The sequence below is a fragment of the Manihot esculenta genome, chromosome 9 (assembly GCF_001659605.2).
Source record: "Manihot esculenta cultivar AM560-2 chromosome 9, M.esculenta_v8, whole genome shotgun sequence".
Lineage (NCBI taxonomy): Eukaryota > Viridiplantae > Streptophyta > Magnoliopsida > Malpighiales > Euphorbiaceae > Manihot > Manihot esculenta.
The window spans coordinates 8,702,794-8,721,008 of NC_035169.2; the positions used below are offsets into that span (position 1 = coordinate 8,702,794).

An 18,215-nucleotide genomic window follows, 5' to 3' on the forward strand; every position below is an offset into this window, starting at 1 on the left:
ACATAAAAATATTTTTTATGATTTTTTTAAATTATATAAATTTTTATAATAATTTATCTATTAAAAATATTACTATAAATAAAATAAAAATAAAATTTTTATGAACTGAATATCCTATTTGATAAATCAATTTAAATAAATAATAATAAATTAATTAAATTAAAGTACCTCATATATTGTCAATTTAAGTGTTGACATTGAAACATAGCATTTGACACATTTGCTAATTAAATACGAAAGAGGAAGGGAAGATATGCAATTCCCAACCGTCCCTCTTAATGAAGCAACCCGCAGCCTCTCTTCTTATTAGAACTTTAGCAGTTTGGTGAAATTTTAGGAATTTTTAGTTCATATTTTAGACTTTTCTTTTAATTTTACGAAGATATTAATAATTGGTTATATACCCACATATTTAACCCGATAAATATATCTAAATAAATTTGAGAGATCTGAAATTTTACATTCAATCCCTAATCTTCGATTTAAAGAAAAAAAACAAAAGTTATAATAATTAAATTTGAGATGTCACGATTATATAAATCATGACAGTGCACCTCAACATATTTGACTATATTTGACTGTTAGCTTCACCTTCCCTTCCTTCTCTTCCCTTCATTTCAGCTTCCATTTAATTCACCGTCTCCTCTCCTCTCTCTGTTTTATATACATCAAATTATTCTTCTCTGGACTCTGTCTTCTTCTCAGACAATTCTCCCATGGATGTTCCTCATCGATGTAAGAATCTCTCTGCTTCTCTCTCACCCTCTTCATTTTTCTTGGTAAAGCTATCCGTGGTTACTTGTCCACATTATTATAATTACAGTTTTTCCTTTCTTAATGCATTCATTTTGGATTTGATGTGTATAGAGCAGCCATGCAAAGCTCTTCAGAGAATAAACGAGTAGGGGTCTACACGTACATGGCTCAGTGGCCTGTTTATGCGCTAGCTTGGTCAGTTCGCCATGAGAAGACACGCCGGCTAGCCATTGGGAGTTTTCTCGAAGACTATAGCAACAAAGTTGAACTCGTCCAATTCAATCTCGACACTTGTGATTTCTCCACCGATAACCGCCTCATCTTCGATCACCCTTATGCACCCACAAATCTAATGTTCTTCCCATCTGAAGATGATTCAAATCCCGACATTGTGGCCACCTCCGGCGACTTCTTACGTCTATGGCAAATCTACGACGACAGGATAGAGCTCAAGTCCCTTTTCAACGGTAACAAGAGTAGCGAGTTCAATTCTGCTATAACTTCTTTTGATTGGGCTGATTTTGACGTTCGTCGAGTGGCGACATCTAGTGTAGACACCACTTGTACAATATGGGATATAGAGAAAGAGACTGTAGACTCTCAATTAGTTGCCCATGATAAAGAAGTGTATGATATTTCTTGGGGAGGATTCAACGTTTTTGCTTCTGTTTCTGGCGATGGCTCAGTTAGAGTCTTCGACCTAAGAGACAAAGAGAGATCAACTATAATTTATGAGAATCCTATTCAAGATTGTCCTTTGTTAAGATTAGAGTGGAATAAATTTGACCCAAGGTTCGTAGCCACAGTTGGTATGGATAGCAATAAGGTGGTAGTTTTAGACATTCGCTTTCCAACTACTCCTTTGATGGTGCTATGTAAACATAAGGCAAGTGTGAATGCTATATCTTGGGCTTCGGTTGCTGGACGGCAGATATGCTCGGTCGGAGATGATTCAAGAGCTTTGATATGGGAAGTGGTGGAATCAGTGTTCCGGTCAGAAAACGGTGATGGTGGTGATATGGAACCTGTTATGTGGTATGGATCAATGGCTGAAATCAACAATGTACATTGGTCGCCTGTTCATTTGGATTGGATTGCTGTAGCTTCTTTGAATAAACTGCAACTCTTGAAGGTTTAGAAAATTGCACACCTTCTCATGTATGACTTGTGATTAAGCTTGAAATGCAGCTAGCTTGAGACTAGTTGTTCGTTTGAAACATGTCCTAACATCAATTTAATGAATAAAAAGTTGAGTGGCTCTTGCCCAAACCATGGAAGAATTTGACTGGGTTCTAGTTTCAAAGCAAAGATAGGAGATGTTTGTATTTATTTTTTAATGATAATATTTTATTATGAAAAAATTCATATTTAACTTACCATTCATCTTTAAATTTTTATATTTGTAACTTAATTTTTTATTTTTAATAAAATGAATTAAAAAAATAATTTGGATAAAATAAAAAAATATAATATTTCACAAGAAAGGAGAGAGATTGACTTTTTTTCTTTTTGCTATTTTATAGGACATATTCTTAATAAACGTGTATTTGTATTTTAAAAAAAAATTTCCATTCTCGAGCAGGCTTTAGTTACTGTCGGTTACTTCCCGGCCGTTAAAAGTCACAGATAGTATTCGACTTTATTTTATTTGGAAAGGAGAGAAAAGGGAAAGGACCAAGAACATCCCTTCACTCTTCCGGACACACAAGCGAAATCGGATCCTTCAGTTTATTTTTTGAGGAAGAAAAAACAGAAAAATGGCGATGACGATTGAAGGTACTGTTTCTTAATCTCTTCTTTCTTCAGTCATTTCCACTTTCTCTTTTTCGTTTTGAATTGAGATCAGATCATCTTTTTTTTGTTTTTTTTTTCCCTTCCCCATTTAATATGCATTCCCCCCTTTTGTTTCGTTTAATTTTGTAGCAATTGTACCTATTTATAGAATTTTTTTCCAGTTAGTCATTTCAATTCGGGTTTGCTTTAGTTTTCGAGGGTTTTGGATTCAACAGGTGTTGAATTTGAGTTAAATTCACCTAAGAGGATGTGTGTTTTCACTATTTGGAGGCTAATCCTCTGTTTGTTTCTCGGGATAAAGAGCGAAGGAACGATGTAAATGGCATTTTTTTTTCTTTTTTTACAATATTGATTGGTTCGTTAGATTAGTTTGGTTTAAATTCCTTACTCTACTAATGGAACTTGCTGAAAATAATGAGGCATACCGATTTGTATGTTCGAAGCTTACTTATCGTACAATATCTTTTAAGGTAGAATTATCTGTAATTTATGGGCTAGGTTTGATAGTGGATTGTGTTTATTCATGTTTCAAACTCATGTATTTATTTGGAGTCCAAATTACTGTAATGTAGTGTATAATATCAGTTCTTATTGATTTTTAATGTTTGGCACCTCATTGTTTTATTACACTAATATTAATTTCTGATGCTAACTTCTTTTTTTTTTTTTTCCGGGTGCATTTCTGCTCTGGTGTTGCTGAATGGACATTGACCTTTGTCTGCAGTGTAAGTTGGATGCTTGAATCCAAAATTTTAGCTTGTCATGTATTCCAAATAATGCCTATAATGTGTTAACTGAAATGCAGGCTTGCTGGACTTGCTTTTATGTTTTCAGCTAGCATTCTACTGCAAGTATTGGTATGTTTTTTATTTGATTGGTTGCATTGTGATTACCCTGTATTGTAATTATTATCTAATGGGATTTTCATTGATATTGTTGTCATTTAATGTCATGTTGGATCTACTGTCTGATGGGTTTTTCATGTTTCAGGGTGTATATTAGCTGATCTTAGACATATTTTTCTTCTGCCTTTTTTCATTCCTGATGTCGTCTTTCCTTGGCTATACTTTTAGGAGATTCATATGAAAGAGATGGCATGCTTCTCTACTTAAAGTGCCTTGAGTATTTATCCAGTTACTTTTATTTCACTTGTCTTGACGAGTCAAGTTATCTTAGTTTGTGCTTGTGTTATTGTTGCAAGATTGAATAAAAAATGTACTTTTTTTTTTCTGTGTAATCTACTCCTTTAAATAAGATGATGGATGGACGGACCATTTTTAACACTTTGAAAAACTGGGAGGCAATCTAGGAACAATCCAAAAATTGCCTATTTTTTTTAGTTAATGTCCATTGTCAATGGGTAAGCACAAAGGGAGAGTGTGAGGTTGCCTTTCTGAGTTGAAGTGTAAAGGTTGCATAGAATCACAAGTTGGGCCATTAAGTGCATGATCATCATAGCCATTGCAGGAGTGAGAGGGGGAGCTGAACTTGGGAGATGATAAATTTGTCATATGACATATTGTTTCAGATTCCACATGGAATAATTAGAAGAAACCATAGTAAAGGGCCATTGTATTCTGGTTTTTTGATCTGAGCATTGGCTTTCCTCATTTTATTCTTTTTTAACTGTGTGCCAATGTAGGCCGACGGGAAGGGACTATGCTTTATTGAATCATGACTTTAAATACATTGTACAAAGTTCTAGTTTCATTTGATGACTAAATATTGCTTATGTCTTTTACTGGTATTTAATTGTCAGAAAGTACCTAGTTTAATAGGTTACATCTTGAATGCTTTTGGAATTAATATAAGTTTTATGTTATGATTTATTTAATGAGTTTAAATACAATTAACTCAATCTAGATTGGGCAAACACATTGGAGCTATTGGCAAGAAAGTAGTTTGAGGTTTAAAACTCCGTTGAATTGAGTTAAAAAAAGGGGGATTATGACACTTGGACCCTTGACTTTTCCACCCTTGACTTTTCCATTTGTTGGCTAATTGTTGTGGAGGAAGATTACCATTAATAAATTGGCAATTATCAGTGAGACTTTTTTTAATCCTATAGTTTACTTTGTTTTACGTTGATTTTTATTAAAATATGGATCTTAGTTAAAGGTGGTTTGGACTTTTGTCCTTGTTAAATAATAGGAAGAAAATTAGTAGATTTCCAAATCAATTAGCATAATTATAGGAATAGAGTTTGTATATTTTCCTAGTTAGTTAGCTTTATTTTGGGAAGGCTTGTATATAAATTTGTAGTCATTCTTCATGAAATATATTTCAGTTTTCTACACCAACAATAGCATGGTATCACAGCTAGGTCTCAAGAAACGTAGAATCTGGACTATCTTTTTCCCCCCTTCTCTGTTTGGATTCAAGCTACTGGAGTTTTTGGGTCATCCATCTAAGGTGACATTTTATCTAATTGCACGTCCTAGGGAATTCTAGTCCGCCAATTGGCTTGTTCTCAAGATCAAGTCATCATGCTCAGTTATACCTTTTAAAATTAGAATAATAGAAGAGAAAAGAAAATAATACTAAAAGATTTACATGGTTCGTCTACGAGAGCCTACATCCACAGACACAAAGCTTCAAAAGATTATATCTTTATTGAATTGGATTATATTTTTAAAATATAAAGGCTTCTCCATTTATAATAGAGGATCTAAGACATATATGGTGTGATACTATAAATTAAGCGATTCTCCGACTATAATAGGAATATATCAAGTCTTCCTATTTTAGTAATTATAGTCATATATTATTTATCTATTTAGGAATACAAATCCTATGTTAAATATGAATAACTTTCCATTACACCCCCTTAATGTAGCATGAAATTTTATCAATTCTAACAATACCAGAAAAAAGTTTGGTTTTTTGAAAAAAATACGTAGGTGGTTTCAAAGGTATTTTAGTGAGGAAAATATAAGGAAAGTCATAAGATGGGATATTAGAAAAAATTTTCAGGAGTGTTGGATATTTGCTAAATCTCTTAAGAATTCTCTTCTAGTGATGTGGTTAGAACGTAACACTTGGAACTTGGAATTCTGGATCTAATTTTTCACCCTTGTTTCTTAGAAGGATTGTCTTTTAACATGAAGAATTTCCAACCTATTAGTATGGAGACTAGTATCTAGAAAATTGTTTATGGTGTCTTATCTGATAAAATCGAATGTCATTCTAGATGATACCATTATTCCAACCATATTGTTCTTATTGAAGGATGAGAAATTATGGATGATGATTTGGTAGTTGCTGAGGCTGTTAATGATGCTAGGAATAAACATGGGAAAGTTTTTATTAAATTGAATTTTGAAATGGCCTATGGTTGTGCAAAATGCAAATTAAAACTTTCTGATGGGATCATGGATAAGAGATATTTGAAATTAGAAGAAACCTGTGGCTTGTTGTTTATCTTCTGAGGAAAACTAGATTTTGCTAGTGTTTTGGAGTCATTTTTGAAAACCAATTTAGTTATTTTGCCAGGTCGAAAGGCACAAAGTTAAAGCTACCTCTGTTAATTTTTTTTTTCTGGTTCTATTTCTAGTGTCAATTGAAGGAGAATGCATTTCCTGATTTTATTCCCTGCCAACTCTAACTAATAATTCCTTCTTCTATCAAATGTAAAAAAGAAGAGGGGTTAGGGGCTGACGAGTGCTGAAAGGAAAGGAAACTGTATGAATCTTCTACAAATGGTTTAGAAGATGATGTTTGTTTGTCTATTTATTTATTAACAAGAGTTTTTTTTTTTTTTTCTAATTCCTTAAAATTTTTGCTTGGGATGGCAGGCTTGTGCAATATACAGCAACTGGTGGCCTATGCTATCAGGTTTGGACTGTTTGGTATATTCGACTTGCATGCTACAATTTCACATTACAGAGTGATGATGTAATTCTGTTGTCTAACAGCTCTCATGTATGTGCTGGTGCCTATGCCTTGTTTATTCTTTGGAGGTGGGTCCACTCAGTTTCTGATTAGCCGGGATGGTGGAGGGTGAGTACTTAATTTTAGACCCTTGTACTGTTAACTATTTCTTGTTAATTATTTTATGTGGGTGTTCATGTACACACACATGGGAGACAGTAGCTGGTATTTTGTTTATTTCATATCTTCTATGGTAACTTGAAGCTTTACAGATATTTTTCACCCTTTTCTTCATGAGCCGCATCTCATGCAGTATTCCATTCCAAGAATTTTATTATCAAATCTTGTTTCTATGACAGATTTGTTTGTTTTTTTCTTCAAATATTTCCAAATGCACTGGACTAGTGAATCTGAAATGTCGAAATTTAGGTTTGATAATCAATAGCTCTTTTTGATTTGTTGGAATCATGATTGTAGATCAAACCAACTCACCTAGGCCTTAGTCTCCAATGGAATGGGGTTGGCTACATGTAGATTCACAAATCAAATAAATTTTGTTGTGCAAATGCAGTAATGTTGCATTTGGTTCATGGGATTTGAGATGTTGACATTTAGGTTTCATATAAGCTCTTTTTGACGGGTTACTTTCATGAATATAGAGCAATTCAACTCGATTAGGCTTCAATTTCAGATGAGTTGGGTTGGCTGTATGTAGATTCATGAGTGCCTATGTTTAAACTTATTTGAGGTACTTCTGAAATTCTTATAAAATGTGTGATATGAAATATGAAATTCTATTCAAATTCTCCAAAAAAGTTAGAACTACTTAAATTTGTTTTCATTGAAATTTATATTTTAACACATATTTATGAATATAATAAACTAAATAATAATTCTTAAACTTTATTAAACAATTTAAACCAAAAGATCATGTCTGGATCTTGCTGATTGGCATCACTACTGAATTCGGTCTATAAAAGCGTCTGTTCCAAAAAGTTTATCAACTTCATTATGTTTGAAACTTTCTGTTCCTATAAGGTTCCGATTGTTTCATGGCTAGAAAATATTACCTGTGTTCTCCACTGGTTGGGAGTGCAAAAGAAAATTAAGGGAGAGGAAGTCATTTCCCCACTCATGGGAAAATGCTCGCCTTGTAAGGGAAAATAACTTCCTGTTTCGAGGATAGGAAGTTATTTCTCCGGCCATGCTCCACCTCCTTTTGGTTAGTTTTTGATTTGCTGTGACTTCATTTCCTATATTTATTTATACATATATATTTTCACTTGCTTTATTTTCCTTTTCTACTTTGCTTTTTGTTCTTCCCCCTTCCATTATTGAGAAGCCTGCATGCATCAACGCTCCTCAAACTCACAAAGTTTGAGATGCTTCATATATTAACTTACTCTTTATATATATATTTTAATGCCATATGAGACAAAATGTAATATCAAATATGATGTGGAAAGAAGTAATATTAAAGGATTTGCAAGTCTTGACTATTAATATGAACTTGGTGTCAATGCTTAACGGCAACAAAAGGCTCATATAGTAAATCCCAACTAATTTGGGATTAAGACTTGGTTGTTATTGTTGTTAAACAACAAATGGAAAATGTTTTCTATAGACAAGTTATTTTCTGTGAAAAAATAGATATGTATACGCAAGAACATCCATAGGGAGAAATTTTTCTTTGGTTTCTTTTTTGTTTTGGGGGAGGTGGATTAGCTTTATCATAATTGAATCTCTTGATTTTTAAAGCTTGCCTTCCAAATGCAACACTATATTGAATCTATTTTTATTTGTGTTGCAGTTGGATCGGTGCTGCTAAATTCCTTACAGGGGCGTCAACTGTTGGGAGCATAGCCATTCCTATAATCCTTAGGCATGCTCATATGATTGAAACGGGGGCTATGTTGATCGAGTTCACATCTTTCTTCATATTTGTTTGCACAGTCTTGTGTTTTCATCGCGCCAGTCTAGAGGACGATTGGTGATTGATTGAATGATTGATAATTGACGCTTGTCAAATTCTGATATGACATGTATGAATTCTGATATAACTTGTATGCTTTTGTTGAACTTACAGATTATGACCAATTAGTTGTATATACCTGGGAAAAGAAGAGTAAGATTTCCCATCCTGTAAATTCCACTTATTTAAATCTTCCAAGGGAACATGGATTCACAGTTATTTGCTTTTGTTACGATTTATTTTCCATTATTTTCATATGGTAAATTCAGCATATGTTTTTTATGTTTCTAAAAATCGTTGGGTAAATTAGCATTAAATTATTTAGTCAATATTTTGAAATTTTTTGTTTAATTGAAATTGACCCAACATTTTGTATTATTTTGAAGAAACTACTTGTTTGAGCAAATAAATTTATTTTTATTTAAAAAAATCAAATTTTGTTACTAAAAGATGTATGTTTGTAATCCTTGTCAATGAATTAGCAACGGATCAAAATCAATTGTAATAATCCTCGTTGCTAATTGATGGTGCTTATGATCCTCCTAGTCATCCGATGATAACGCTGATAAGAGAGCACTGCCACTCTAGATTATTTTAATTTTTTTACCATGATGTATATATATATATAAAATTAGGGAAAATAATTTAAATCTAATTTATCAAACAAATCCATATATCATTAACAAATAAGTCAGGCTATATAGTAAATATGTATTCATTTTCTTCTTTTTTTTTTATTTAAATCATTAAAATATAAAAATGTGTGAATATATAATAAATTATTATTTTATTAATAAAATGAAATTATTAATAAGAGAATGAATAGTGAGTTTCATATTATTAGACTCAATATTTTAATTGGTAATATGGCAGAGAGCCAAATTTGACATAATCATCATAGTTTTTTTGCTAAAGACACTGATTAATAAGCTTAAGTGTGATTAATCAATATGTAAAGAAAAAAATAGTAGAATGGTTGGATGCCTATAAACAATCACATCGATGCTAAAGTATGTAATTTATTAGAAATGACAATGACAAGTTTAAGAAATATCTTAATCTTAGAGTAAATATGTAAAAAATGAAGAATATATATCTTAAATTTTATATAATTTTTATTTTTATACTGTAAAAAAATAAAATTAATTATCGAATTTTTAAAAATTCGAGTGGTATCCGTTAGTAAATAAAAAATCTCGGATTAGAGACATTATGGAGAATAAGAGACAATTAATTCAGAAGAGATGAGTTTTATATTACTCTGAATATCGAGTGATATGATACTCAAATTTTTTTTTTCTCTGTGAAACTTTTATAACTTAATATAATAGCCTCGTGAGATCTGGACGGATATTACATATCACATATACAAAAACATATCACATATACAAAAACTATTTATGCTGATTTAGAATTTAGTTCAAATTACGTCAATTTAAAGGCAATCTTGGCTTAGTCCAATCACGGCTTATGCTTCAATTGAGTAGAAAAAAAATTTCCATGCTTTTTATGTTTGGAACATTTATGATAATTATTAATAAAAAAATATTTTCTAATCAATTTTGAGTAAAATAATTTTTTGTGAAAAAATGTATTTTTCAAATTTTATTAAAATTACTAATTCTATACATAAATTTATTAGTATCTTTTATATTTTAATATCCCAAGTAAATAATAAAAAAGTAAAATTATTTCCATCCACAAAGAATTTTTAACATAACATATTTTTTCACATATAAATTATTTTTTTTTATAAATATACAGAGTTTTAATATTGAAAAATTTGAGTTCCAAATAAATTTATTAATATAAAATTTAGGAAATCATTTATAATCTAAAATTTCAATTCAAGTATACTGTTTATCTTCTTCTTTTTTGTCGAAGAATATAATGTTTAACTTTGATATTATAATTATAGTGATTGGATATATTTGCATCTTTTGCAAAATAAAGAATAAAATTTTTTTATAATATGCCTTCAATAATAATAAATATTTTTATTTTATATATTTATTTTAAAAGGTGATATATATTTTCAATGTAAAATTTTTAAAGATGGTTTTTTTTCTTTTGGAAAAAAAAAGCAAGGCACTGGCGGAGATCTCTAGACTCTTTTTTTTTTTCTAATAATTATTATTTTATTTTATTTTTTAAATTACCTTCTTACACTTAATAAAATTACATATGAATATTTATTTCTTAGACCATTATATTAATCTAATAGTTAATAAGGCCTAAAGTCCATGATTTTTTTATTTAAATTCATTAATATGATCCATTAATTATCAAACTTATGTTTAAAATCCAGTGCTAAGACATTATTAAGAGCAACAGATAAATATACGAAGATAATAATCTTAATTTCAGTAGTAATTTTCATCTAAAATTATTTAAATTTTAGTGTATTTTTAATTTGGTCCCTTAACTTTTATTTTTTTTCTTTTTTATTATTTATTTTCTCTTTTTTTTTTCTTTTTCTTTTTTATGTATTTACTCATACAATCTATTAATTATTTATTATTTTATTTTAATAATTTAAAATGATAAATTATAAAAAATAAAATAAAATAAAATACAACCAATATTATATATATATATATATATATATATATATATATATATATATCCTTTGACTAGTAACTAAACTATATAATTAGATAAGTTTTCCTCTGTAATTTTTCTGTGACTTGATGCTCTCATCTTTTCCTCTTCTTAAATCTAACTTCTTATTTTCCCTTCTCTCATGGAAAACGATCTGCGTTAATTGACTATCGAAGAAGCTCATCTCGTCAAAGGTCAGGATAGCAGAAAGTAATGATCGTCCTGTGTTGAAATTGCCGAGGACTCGGCAATTCTCAGACAGTTAATGCATTGAAGGATTTGGTTACTAGTTACAAGCCGGTCATTTTATTTTTTATCGAAACAAAATCTCTTAGTTCTCGTATGAAATTTTTTCATAGTTTTTTACAATTTAATGGTTGCTTCTCAGTCAATAGAAAAGGATTTGGAGGAGACCTTTCGTTAATGTGGAAGAGTCATGTACTTGTTTCTGTGATTGGTTTTTCTTCAAATTTTATTGATTCGGTTGTTTTGCAAGATAATGTCCAATGAAGGTTTACTAGTTATTATGGGTTTCCGGAATCGCAACGACGACATCAGTCTTGAAATCTTATTCGAGCTTTATCTCGTAGAAGCTTTCTTCTGTGGCTTTATTCAGGAGACTTTAATGATTTATGCTCGAGAGATGAGAAAGAAGGATGAGCAACTTTGCCAAATTATCTTATGCAGGTGTTTAGACAGGCACTTGAGGACATTAATCTTGTTCAAATACCCACTGTTGGCTCTTTCTTCACATGGGAGAAGGGCAGGGAGTCGAATAATCTAGGTAGAGAGAAGCTTGATAGAGCCCTTGCTACTGAGGACTGGGCTCGTAAATTCACTAATGTTGTCTGCTTGGTTGTTCATGTTTCTAGATCGGATCACAAACCGTTGGTGATTAATACAACTCCTAAGGATAATAGGGGAGACAGAAGGAGATTTCGATTTGATAATGCATGGTTATGTGATGAGGGTCTGGCTGAGGTTGTTAAAGGAGCTTGGGTTAATTCTATACCATACAACCTTTTGATGAAACGTGATGATTTAGTTTCTGCTCTTTCGTTGTGGGGTAGGAGTAGAAATAGAGAGTTTTGGCAAAAGAAGAAGACTATACATAGATTATTGGATAATGGGACCAGTACTGTTTCTCACGCCTCTTTAAAGGAAGATTGAAATCATTTCCTTGAGCAGGAAGAAGCTAGACTTAAAGAACAGGCAAAGTGCTTTTGGATTAAAAATGGGGACCGAAATACAAAATTTTTTCATGCATAAATTAATGGTAGATGAAGAATGAATCGTATTACTAAATTAAAGGAGTCATCGGGTACCTGGATTGAGGATGAGCAGAAAATTAAAAATCATGTTCTGGATTATTTCTAGTCTATATTTTATAGCAGTTCTGTGGATTGTGAACGGGTTTTTGAGTTGGTGCCGCCCTTTACTAGTGATGCCAATAATACTGATCATTGTGCTCCCTTTCAAATGAGGAATTTAGAGCTGCTCTTTTTCAGATGCATCCAGACAAGGCACCTGGGCCGGATGTGTTAAATCATGCATTTTACCAGAGATTTTGGCACTTGATTAGCAATGATGTTTTCAATGGTTGTTGCCTATGGCTTCAACAAGGTATTTTTCCTTCTTCTCTTACTAAAACATTGATTGTTTTGATCCCTAAAGTGGATAGCCCTGAAACTGTTAAAAACTTTCGTCCAATTGCGTTATGTAATGTGTGATATAAGATTGTGGCTAAAGCTTTGGCAAACAGATTTAAAAGGGTCCTTCCTATGATTATCTCTGAGAATCAGTCTGCCTTTATCCCTCATCGATTGATTATCGATAATGTTATGGTTGCGTTTGAAATGATACACAATATGAAAATTAATAAGGGCAGAAATGATGGTAATTTTGCACTTAAAATTGATATTTCTAAGGCTTATGATATGGTAGAGTGGGAGTTTCTAAAAGGCATGCTGGAACGATTTGGTTATTCTACTCAATGGATTAGGTGGTTGACTATGTACTTTTCGGAAGTTTCTTACAAAATCAATTTTAATGGTGATTGGATTGGTCCTATTATGCCTGGTAAAGGTCTTCGACAGGGGGATCCTATTTCCCCGTATCTCTATTTGGTGTGTGCGGAAGGCTTATCATTACTACTTAGAGATGCTGAATCTAGAGGCTAGTTGCAGGGCTATAGGGCAGGTGCTAGATGCCCAAAGATCTCACATTTATTTTTTGCAGATGATTCTCTACTATTTTTTAATGCTAGACTGGAGAAACCACATACTATTAAATATATTCTCAATACCTATGTGGCTACTTCTAGTCAAGTGGTGAACTTCAACAAATCTGGCATTTTCTTCAGTCCCAATGTGGTATCCTCTGTAAGGTCTAATATCAGTAATATCCTGGATGTTCATTTCCCATTGAGTCATAGTGCCTATCTGGGGTTACCTTCTCTTATTGGGAGGAACAAAAAACTAATTTTTGGTTTTCAAAAAGAAAGAATGTGGAAGATGATTAATTCATGGAGCAGCAAATTCCTATCTAGAGCGGTAAGGTCTAATATCAGTAATATCCTGGATGTTCATTTACCATTGAGTCATAGTGCCTATCTGGGGTTACCTTCTCTTATTAGGAGGAACAAAAAACTAATTTTTGGTTTTCTAAAAGAAAGAATGTGGAATATGATTAATTCATGGAGCAGCAAATTCCTATCTAGAGCAGGCAGGGAGGTTCTCATAAAATCTGTATTGCAGGCTATACCTGCATATTGCATGAATAATTTTTTGATTTCCATTACTATTTTGAATGAATTGCATAGAATGGTCAATGACTTTTAGTGGGAGGGTAAAAGAGAAGGGCGAAGGGGTATTAATTGACTAGCGTAGGAGAAGATGTGTAGTAGAAAGAATGAGGGGGGTATGGGGTTTCGGGACTTTAGGAGTTTTAATTTGTCTTTACTTGGCAAACAACTGTGGAGGTTCTTAAAAAATCCTAATACTCTTTGTTATAAAGTGTTTAAAGCAAAGTACTTCCCAAATGGTGATTTATTTTCCGCCAATATAAGTAATGGTGCTAGTTTTATTTGGAAAAGTGTGATGGCATCAAGGGAGTTGATTCGAAGGGGTACAAGGTGGAGGGTGGGTAATGGAGAGAAGATTTTAGTGGCTTCAGCTTCCTGGATTCCTAAGGAGGATACCTTTTTTGCATATGTGGGCCCCGATTTTATTGAATCACATTTGCGTGTTTGTGATCTTTTTGAAGGTAATGGGAGGGTTTGGAACATTGCTCTTTTAATAAAGCTTTTTTCTTCAAGAGATATCAGGGCTATTATTAGTATTTGATAGAGCATAATTTAGTCCATTTTATTATGATATTATTAAGGTTCATTTATACTTTTTCTGCCTAATTTTGTGATTTTAATCTTATTTTGCAGAAAATGGCGTAAAGAGACAATTTGGTGAAAATGCCCCTAAAATTGCCTGAAATGGAGCAAAGGAGAGCAAGCATGCTAAGTGCAACTTGAAAGGATCCAAATAAGGAAAGTAATTTGAAATTCAAATTTCAAATTCTTAAGAGAATTCAAAATTCAAAATCAAGATTCAGCTCATTAAGGAAAGTGCTAAATAAGGAAAGTGGCAAATAAGGAAAGTGGCAAATAAGGAAAGTGCAGTCAACAGAGCAGTTTGAAATTCAAGATCTTCAAGAATCCTTTTCCTTATTAAAGAAGCCAAATCTTATGAAGATGCACATTCAAATTTGAAATTCAAATTCAGCTTGTCAAGGAAGCTAAAGAAGACACACATGTCACCTCAAGTCTTGCACATTCAAAATTCAAAATTCAAAGGGAGGCTTCACCTCATCATGTGCAAGGTTGGGTGGCAAGGCAAGACTTGGGCAGCAACTAGAGCAACACTCAAACACTATATAAAGACCATCAAGGGGCTGCCGCACACCCTTCTTCTCCCATCTATCCCATTCAGCGCACCATCCCTTTGCAAGACAAGGCTTCGGCCACTCTTCTCCCTTCTTCTTTTCTTTTTTTTTTTCTTTTTTTTGTTTTTGGTTTTGTTTCAGCCATGAGTGCCTGAAACCTTTAATTCTAATTGAAGATTGGTTGAAACTTTGATTGTTTTATGGATTGTGAGATCTGAACATACATTGTTATCTTTGGTTTATTCAATATTTGTGCAATTTCGTGCTTAATTCCATTATTGCTTTGTTATTATGATCAATGTGGCCACTTGACTCTTGATTGCAAGGTAATATATTATTAGTTTGAATAATTTTGAGTCCGTAATTGCTTGTATTGTTCAAACACAAGAACACTTGTGTAAAAACTAAGGAAGTTGCATAATCTAGCAATATCACCATATATTTGGATAGTTAGGATTAGATCTCTCTATTTCTTAATGCAATTGACAGTTATTTTGATGCCTAAGACCCAAGGACGTTCCTTGGCAACTTGTTGATTAGTGATTAATTAGAGGACATTTCCTAATTGGTTTATAATTAAGGAGAGACATGGTGGTGAGAAGCGTTTTCCATCTCCATAACTAATCTATTGAATCAATCAAAAGAACCTAAGTTTTAATGATCAATCCCAACAACTAAAGTGGATCCAATTCTTCACCTGGAGCTTTCTCATTATTGATTTCCTTTATTTTAATTATTTGCCTTCTTTTATTGCTTTCTTTATTAGTTTAACTGAATCAATCTCAAAACCCCCATTTTACTTTACTTGCAATTTACTTTTACTTTGCTTTCAGTTTCTTTGCTTTTAGTTAATTCTCTTGGTCTTGATAAGGAAGATAGGTAAGTTTTCAATTCCCTGTGGATTCGATCCTTTTACCACTATCTACAGTTGTAAGATTGTTGATAATCAGAAAGGTTATTTTTGAATGGCTTCGACAACCGCGAGTCAAAAATTGGCATTGTTGCCGGGAAATTGATTTAACTAATCTATTTTTCTTTCATGACCAAATCTGATCAAAGCACCACCGAACCTCCACAGAAGAGCATGCCATCGCAGAACTGATTCATGGATAAGATAAGTACATCTATTCTCTATTCTCAACTTTCTGAACTAACCTCTGCTGTGAAAAGTTATGTCATAGGTCAAGCTCAACAACTTCAACAATCTCAGTTATGTGGGATTTGCGCACATATAGGACACCCAACTGATCAATGTCCTATACTTTATGAGGATGACCAACCAGTGCATATATTTGGAGGATTCAATAGTCAGTTTAGACATATATTTGGAGGATTCTATGAATAGCCAAGACATGATCCATACTATAACACATACAATCCAGATTGGGGAGCCTATCCAGACTTCAGTTATGCAGGGGCTAACAACTACCAAAATTATCAAGGATATCAAGCCCAACCAGTACCTCCAAGTTCCAATACTAGTCTTGATGAGGTGGTGAAGACTTTGCAAAGCCTCCAACAGCAGATAGATCAAATGGCCACTTCAGTGAGCAAGCTTGAATCTCAGTGGGAGTTGTCATCGTAAACAGAGGTGAATCCCAAACAAATTGTAAGTGCAACCATGTTAAGAAGTGAGGAAGAGTTTCAAGATGTAGAGGCTGATGATGGAAGTTCGCAAATACAAGATGTAGAGCTTCAACATTGCATAGAAATACCACTGCTACTTTATATCAGGGCAAGAACTTGTTTTATTTCTCTAACCCTGCTCGTGATCCTGAAACCATTCCTCTCCAAATTCGTGCGTCATCTTTAAGTTTGGACAATTTCAGTTGGTTTTGTCAAGTTGATGGGACTTCGTTTCAAGCTCAAGATTTTATTGGCTACGTTTTTGTTGTGGAAAACTCTGAGGGTATATTTTAACATGGTGTTTTTTGTTTCTCGAAAGGTAATGGTACGCCGATAATTGTTGAACCTTTAGCTCTCCGTCACTGTTTGCTCTTTGTGACAGAATTTTTGTCTTTGAATGGCTACATTCTTATGGACTGTTTGCAAGTAGTTCAAACTCTTCAGTCTACACATTTAAACATTTTTAAACTGGGTTTGATTTTAAATGATTGTAAATCTATGTTAAACTCTAGAACTGATATTTCTGTTAGATGGGTTCGTCGTTGATGATCTGAGATCCAATAGAATAGGGTTTTACAAGGGTTCTTGTATTAGGGAAAATAAAGCTTAAACATTCTGAGGGGGGGACTCCCCTTTTATCCATTTCGTCTTGCTTGCTGGTGACGTGTAAAGGTCTCTCTAGGATTGGGCCACGCGTCTCTGCCATACAGATTCGGGCGTACGAGGGTATCAGGCGCCTGCCCCATGCGTAACGGCCCCTGATTCTCCCTGGGTGTACGTTCAAACGGATCTGCCAGGCTGTCCGGTGAGTATCATTCTGGATACTGGGTCGGGCCGAGAATTGGGCCAGAGGGGAAAGGGCCTGCTTCGCACGGACTGAGCCAATCTGGGTGAGGAGGCTTGATCGAGCCTGGCCTTGGAAGTTGGATGAGCCGGACCTGCTTTGGGTGCCAAGTACGTGGGCCTTTACTTAGTGGGCTTTAGGTTGTGGTCGAGGCCCTGGACCGGGATGAAGGAATCCAGCGGTCATCAATTGCCCCTTCACCTTCTCGGTAGTTATTGCTCTGACTGCCGAGGGGGTGAATATCGAGAACCATTATGACCACGTCTGTTCGCGTTCAGATGCCTTCATAACTCCCTTTCATCTTTTTGTCATTCCTCATTTCTTGAATTCTATCTGCCTCTTTCCCTTTCTGGTCTTTCCTTACCTCTCAAGTACTCTGCTCTTCTTTACTTTCTTGTCATTATTGCCTGGGTGCGCTTCTTTTTCCTTTTCCATGAATATCTGTTAAGGATCCTGACCTTGTGGTCTTAGGGTCTAGAGTTACTTTGCGCTAAGACTTCAGATTTCGAGTATATATCAGTGTGGACTCTTCTTCACTTCTAGGCCCTTTGTCGAAGAAAAGGAGTCTTTCCTTCCAGCGAGATTCTCCTGTTTTTTCCGCAAAGGATGTATTTGACGTTTTCTTCACACAGATTAAGGTGAGCCAGAGGCTTCATTGCTTTGTTGCCCCAGGGATTTGCTTTTACCTCGCTTTCTTTGTTTTAACAAAAAATTACCCTGACCTCTCTATTTGGAATTTTTTGCAGTACCTGAGATAAAGATGGGTCAGTCCAAAACTCTTAAAAATCTGATATTACCTCGAGGGAGTCTGAATGT

The 18,215-nt window shown here is 33.5% G+C and overlaps 3 protein-coding genes across 4 annotated transcripts; all 3 read left to right on the forward strand.

Moving 5' to 3' along the window:
* Positions 1–610: 610 nt before the first annotated feature.
* LOC110622450 (WD repeat-containing protein LWD1) lies at positions 611–2,036 on the forward strand. Of its 2 annotated transcripts, none has more exons than XM_021766946.2 (2): positions 611–735; positions 873–2,036. In XM_021766946.2, exons 1-2 carry the CDS (start codon positions 717–719, stop codon positions 1,892–1,894), a joined length of 1,041 nt encoding a protein of 346 aa, XP_021622638.1. In that variant the 5' UTR covers positions 611–716; the 3' UTR covers positions 1,895–2,036. The 2 variants fall into 2 exon arrangements, with proteins under 2 accessions (XP_021622638.1, XP_021622639.1); XM_021766947.2 differs by having other exon boundaries at positions 623–735; positions 868–2,036.
* Positions 2,037–2,352: 316 nt separating this feature from the next.
* Positions 2,353–8,611, forward strand: LOC110623702 (vacuolar protein sorting-associated protein 55 homolog). The gene is made up of 5 exons (XM_021768721.2): positions 2,353–2,533; positions 3,356–3,407; positions 6,345–6,384; positions 6,465–6,549; positions 8,231–8,611. Exons 1-5 carry the CDS (start codon positions 2,514–2,516, stop codon positions 8,412–8,414), a joined length of 381 nt encoding a protein of 126 aa, XP_021624413.2. The 5' UTR covers positions 2,353–2,513; the 3' UTR covers positions 8,415–8,611.
* Positions 8,612–11,492: 2,881 nt separating this feature from the next.
* On the forward strand, positions 11,493–12,163 carry LOC110623174. Its single transcript, XM_043960121.1, has 2 exons — positions 11,493–11,579; positions 11,681–12,163. The coding sequence occupies exons 1-2, from the start codon at positions 11,493–11,495 to the stop codon at positions 12,161–12,163; spliced, it is 570 nt and encodes a 189-aa protein (XP_043816056.1).
* The last annotated feature ends 6,052 nt before the right edge of the window (positions 12,164–18,215 follow it).

Excerpts from the sequence above, each read along its gene's own strand:
- LOC110623702 (XM_021768721.2), top strand. The coding sequence starts at position 2,514 with ATGGCGATGACGATTGAAGG. Across the intron at positions 3,408-6,344 it reads GCATTCTACTGCAAGTATTG|GCTTGTGCAATATACAGCAA; the intron begins GTATGTTTTTTA and ends TTGGGATGGCAG. Across the intron at positions 6,550-8,230 it reads ATTAGCCGGGATGGTGGAGG|TTGGATCGGTGCTGCTAAAT; the intron begins GTGAGTACTTAA and ends TTTGTGTTGCAG.
- LOC110623174 (XM_043960121.1), top strand. The coding sequence starts at position 11,493 with ATGTCCAATGAAGGTTTACTAGTTATTATGGGTTTCCGGAATCGCAAC. Across the intron at positions 11,580-11,680 it reads TCTTATTCGAGCTTTATCTC|GTGTTTAGACAGGCACTTGA; the intron begins GTAGAAGCTTTC and ends TATCTTATGCAG.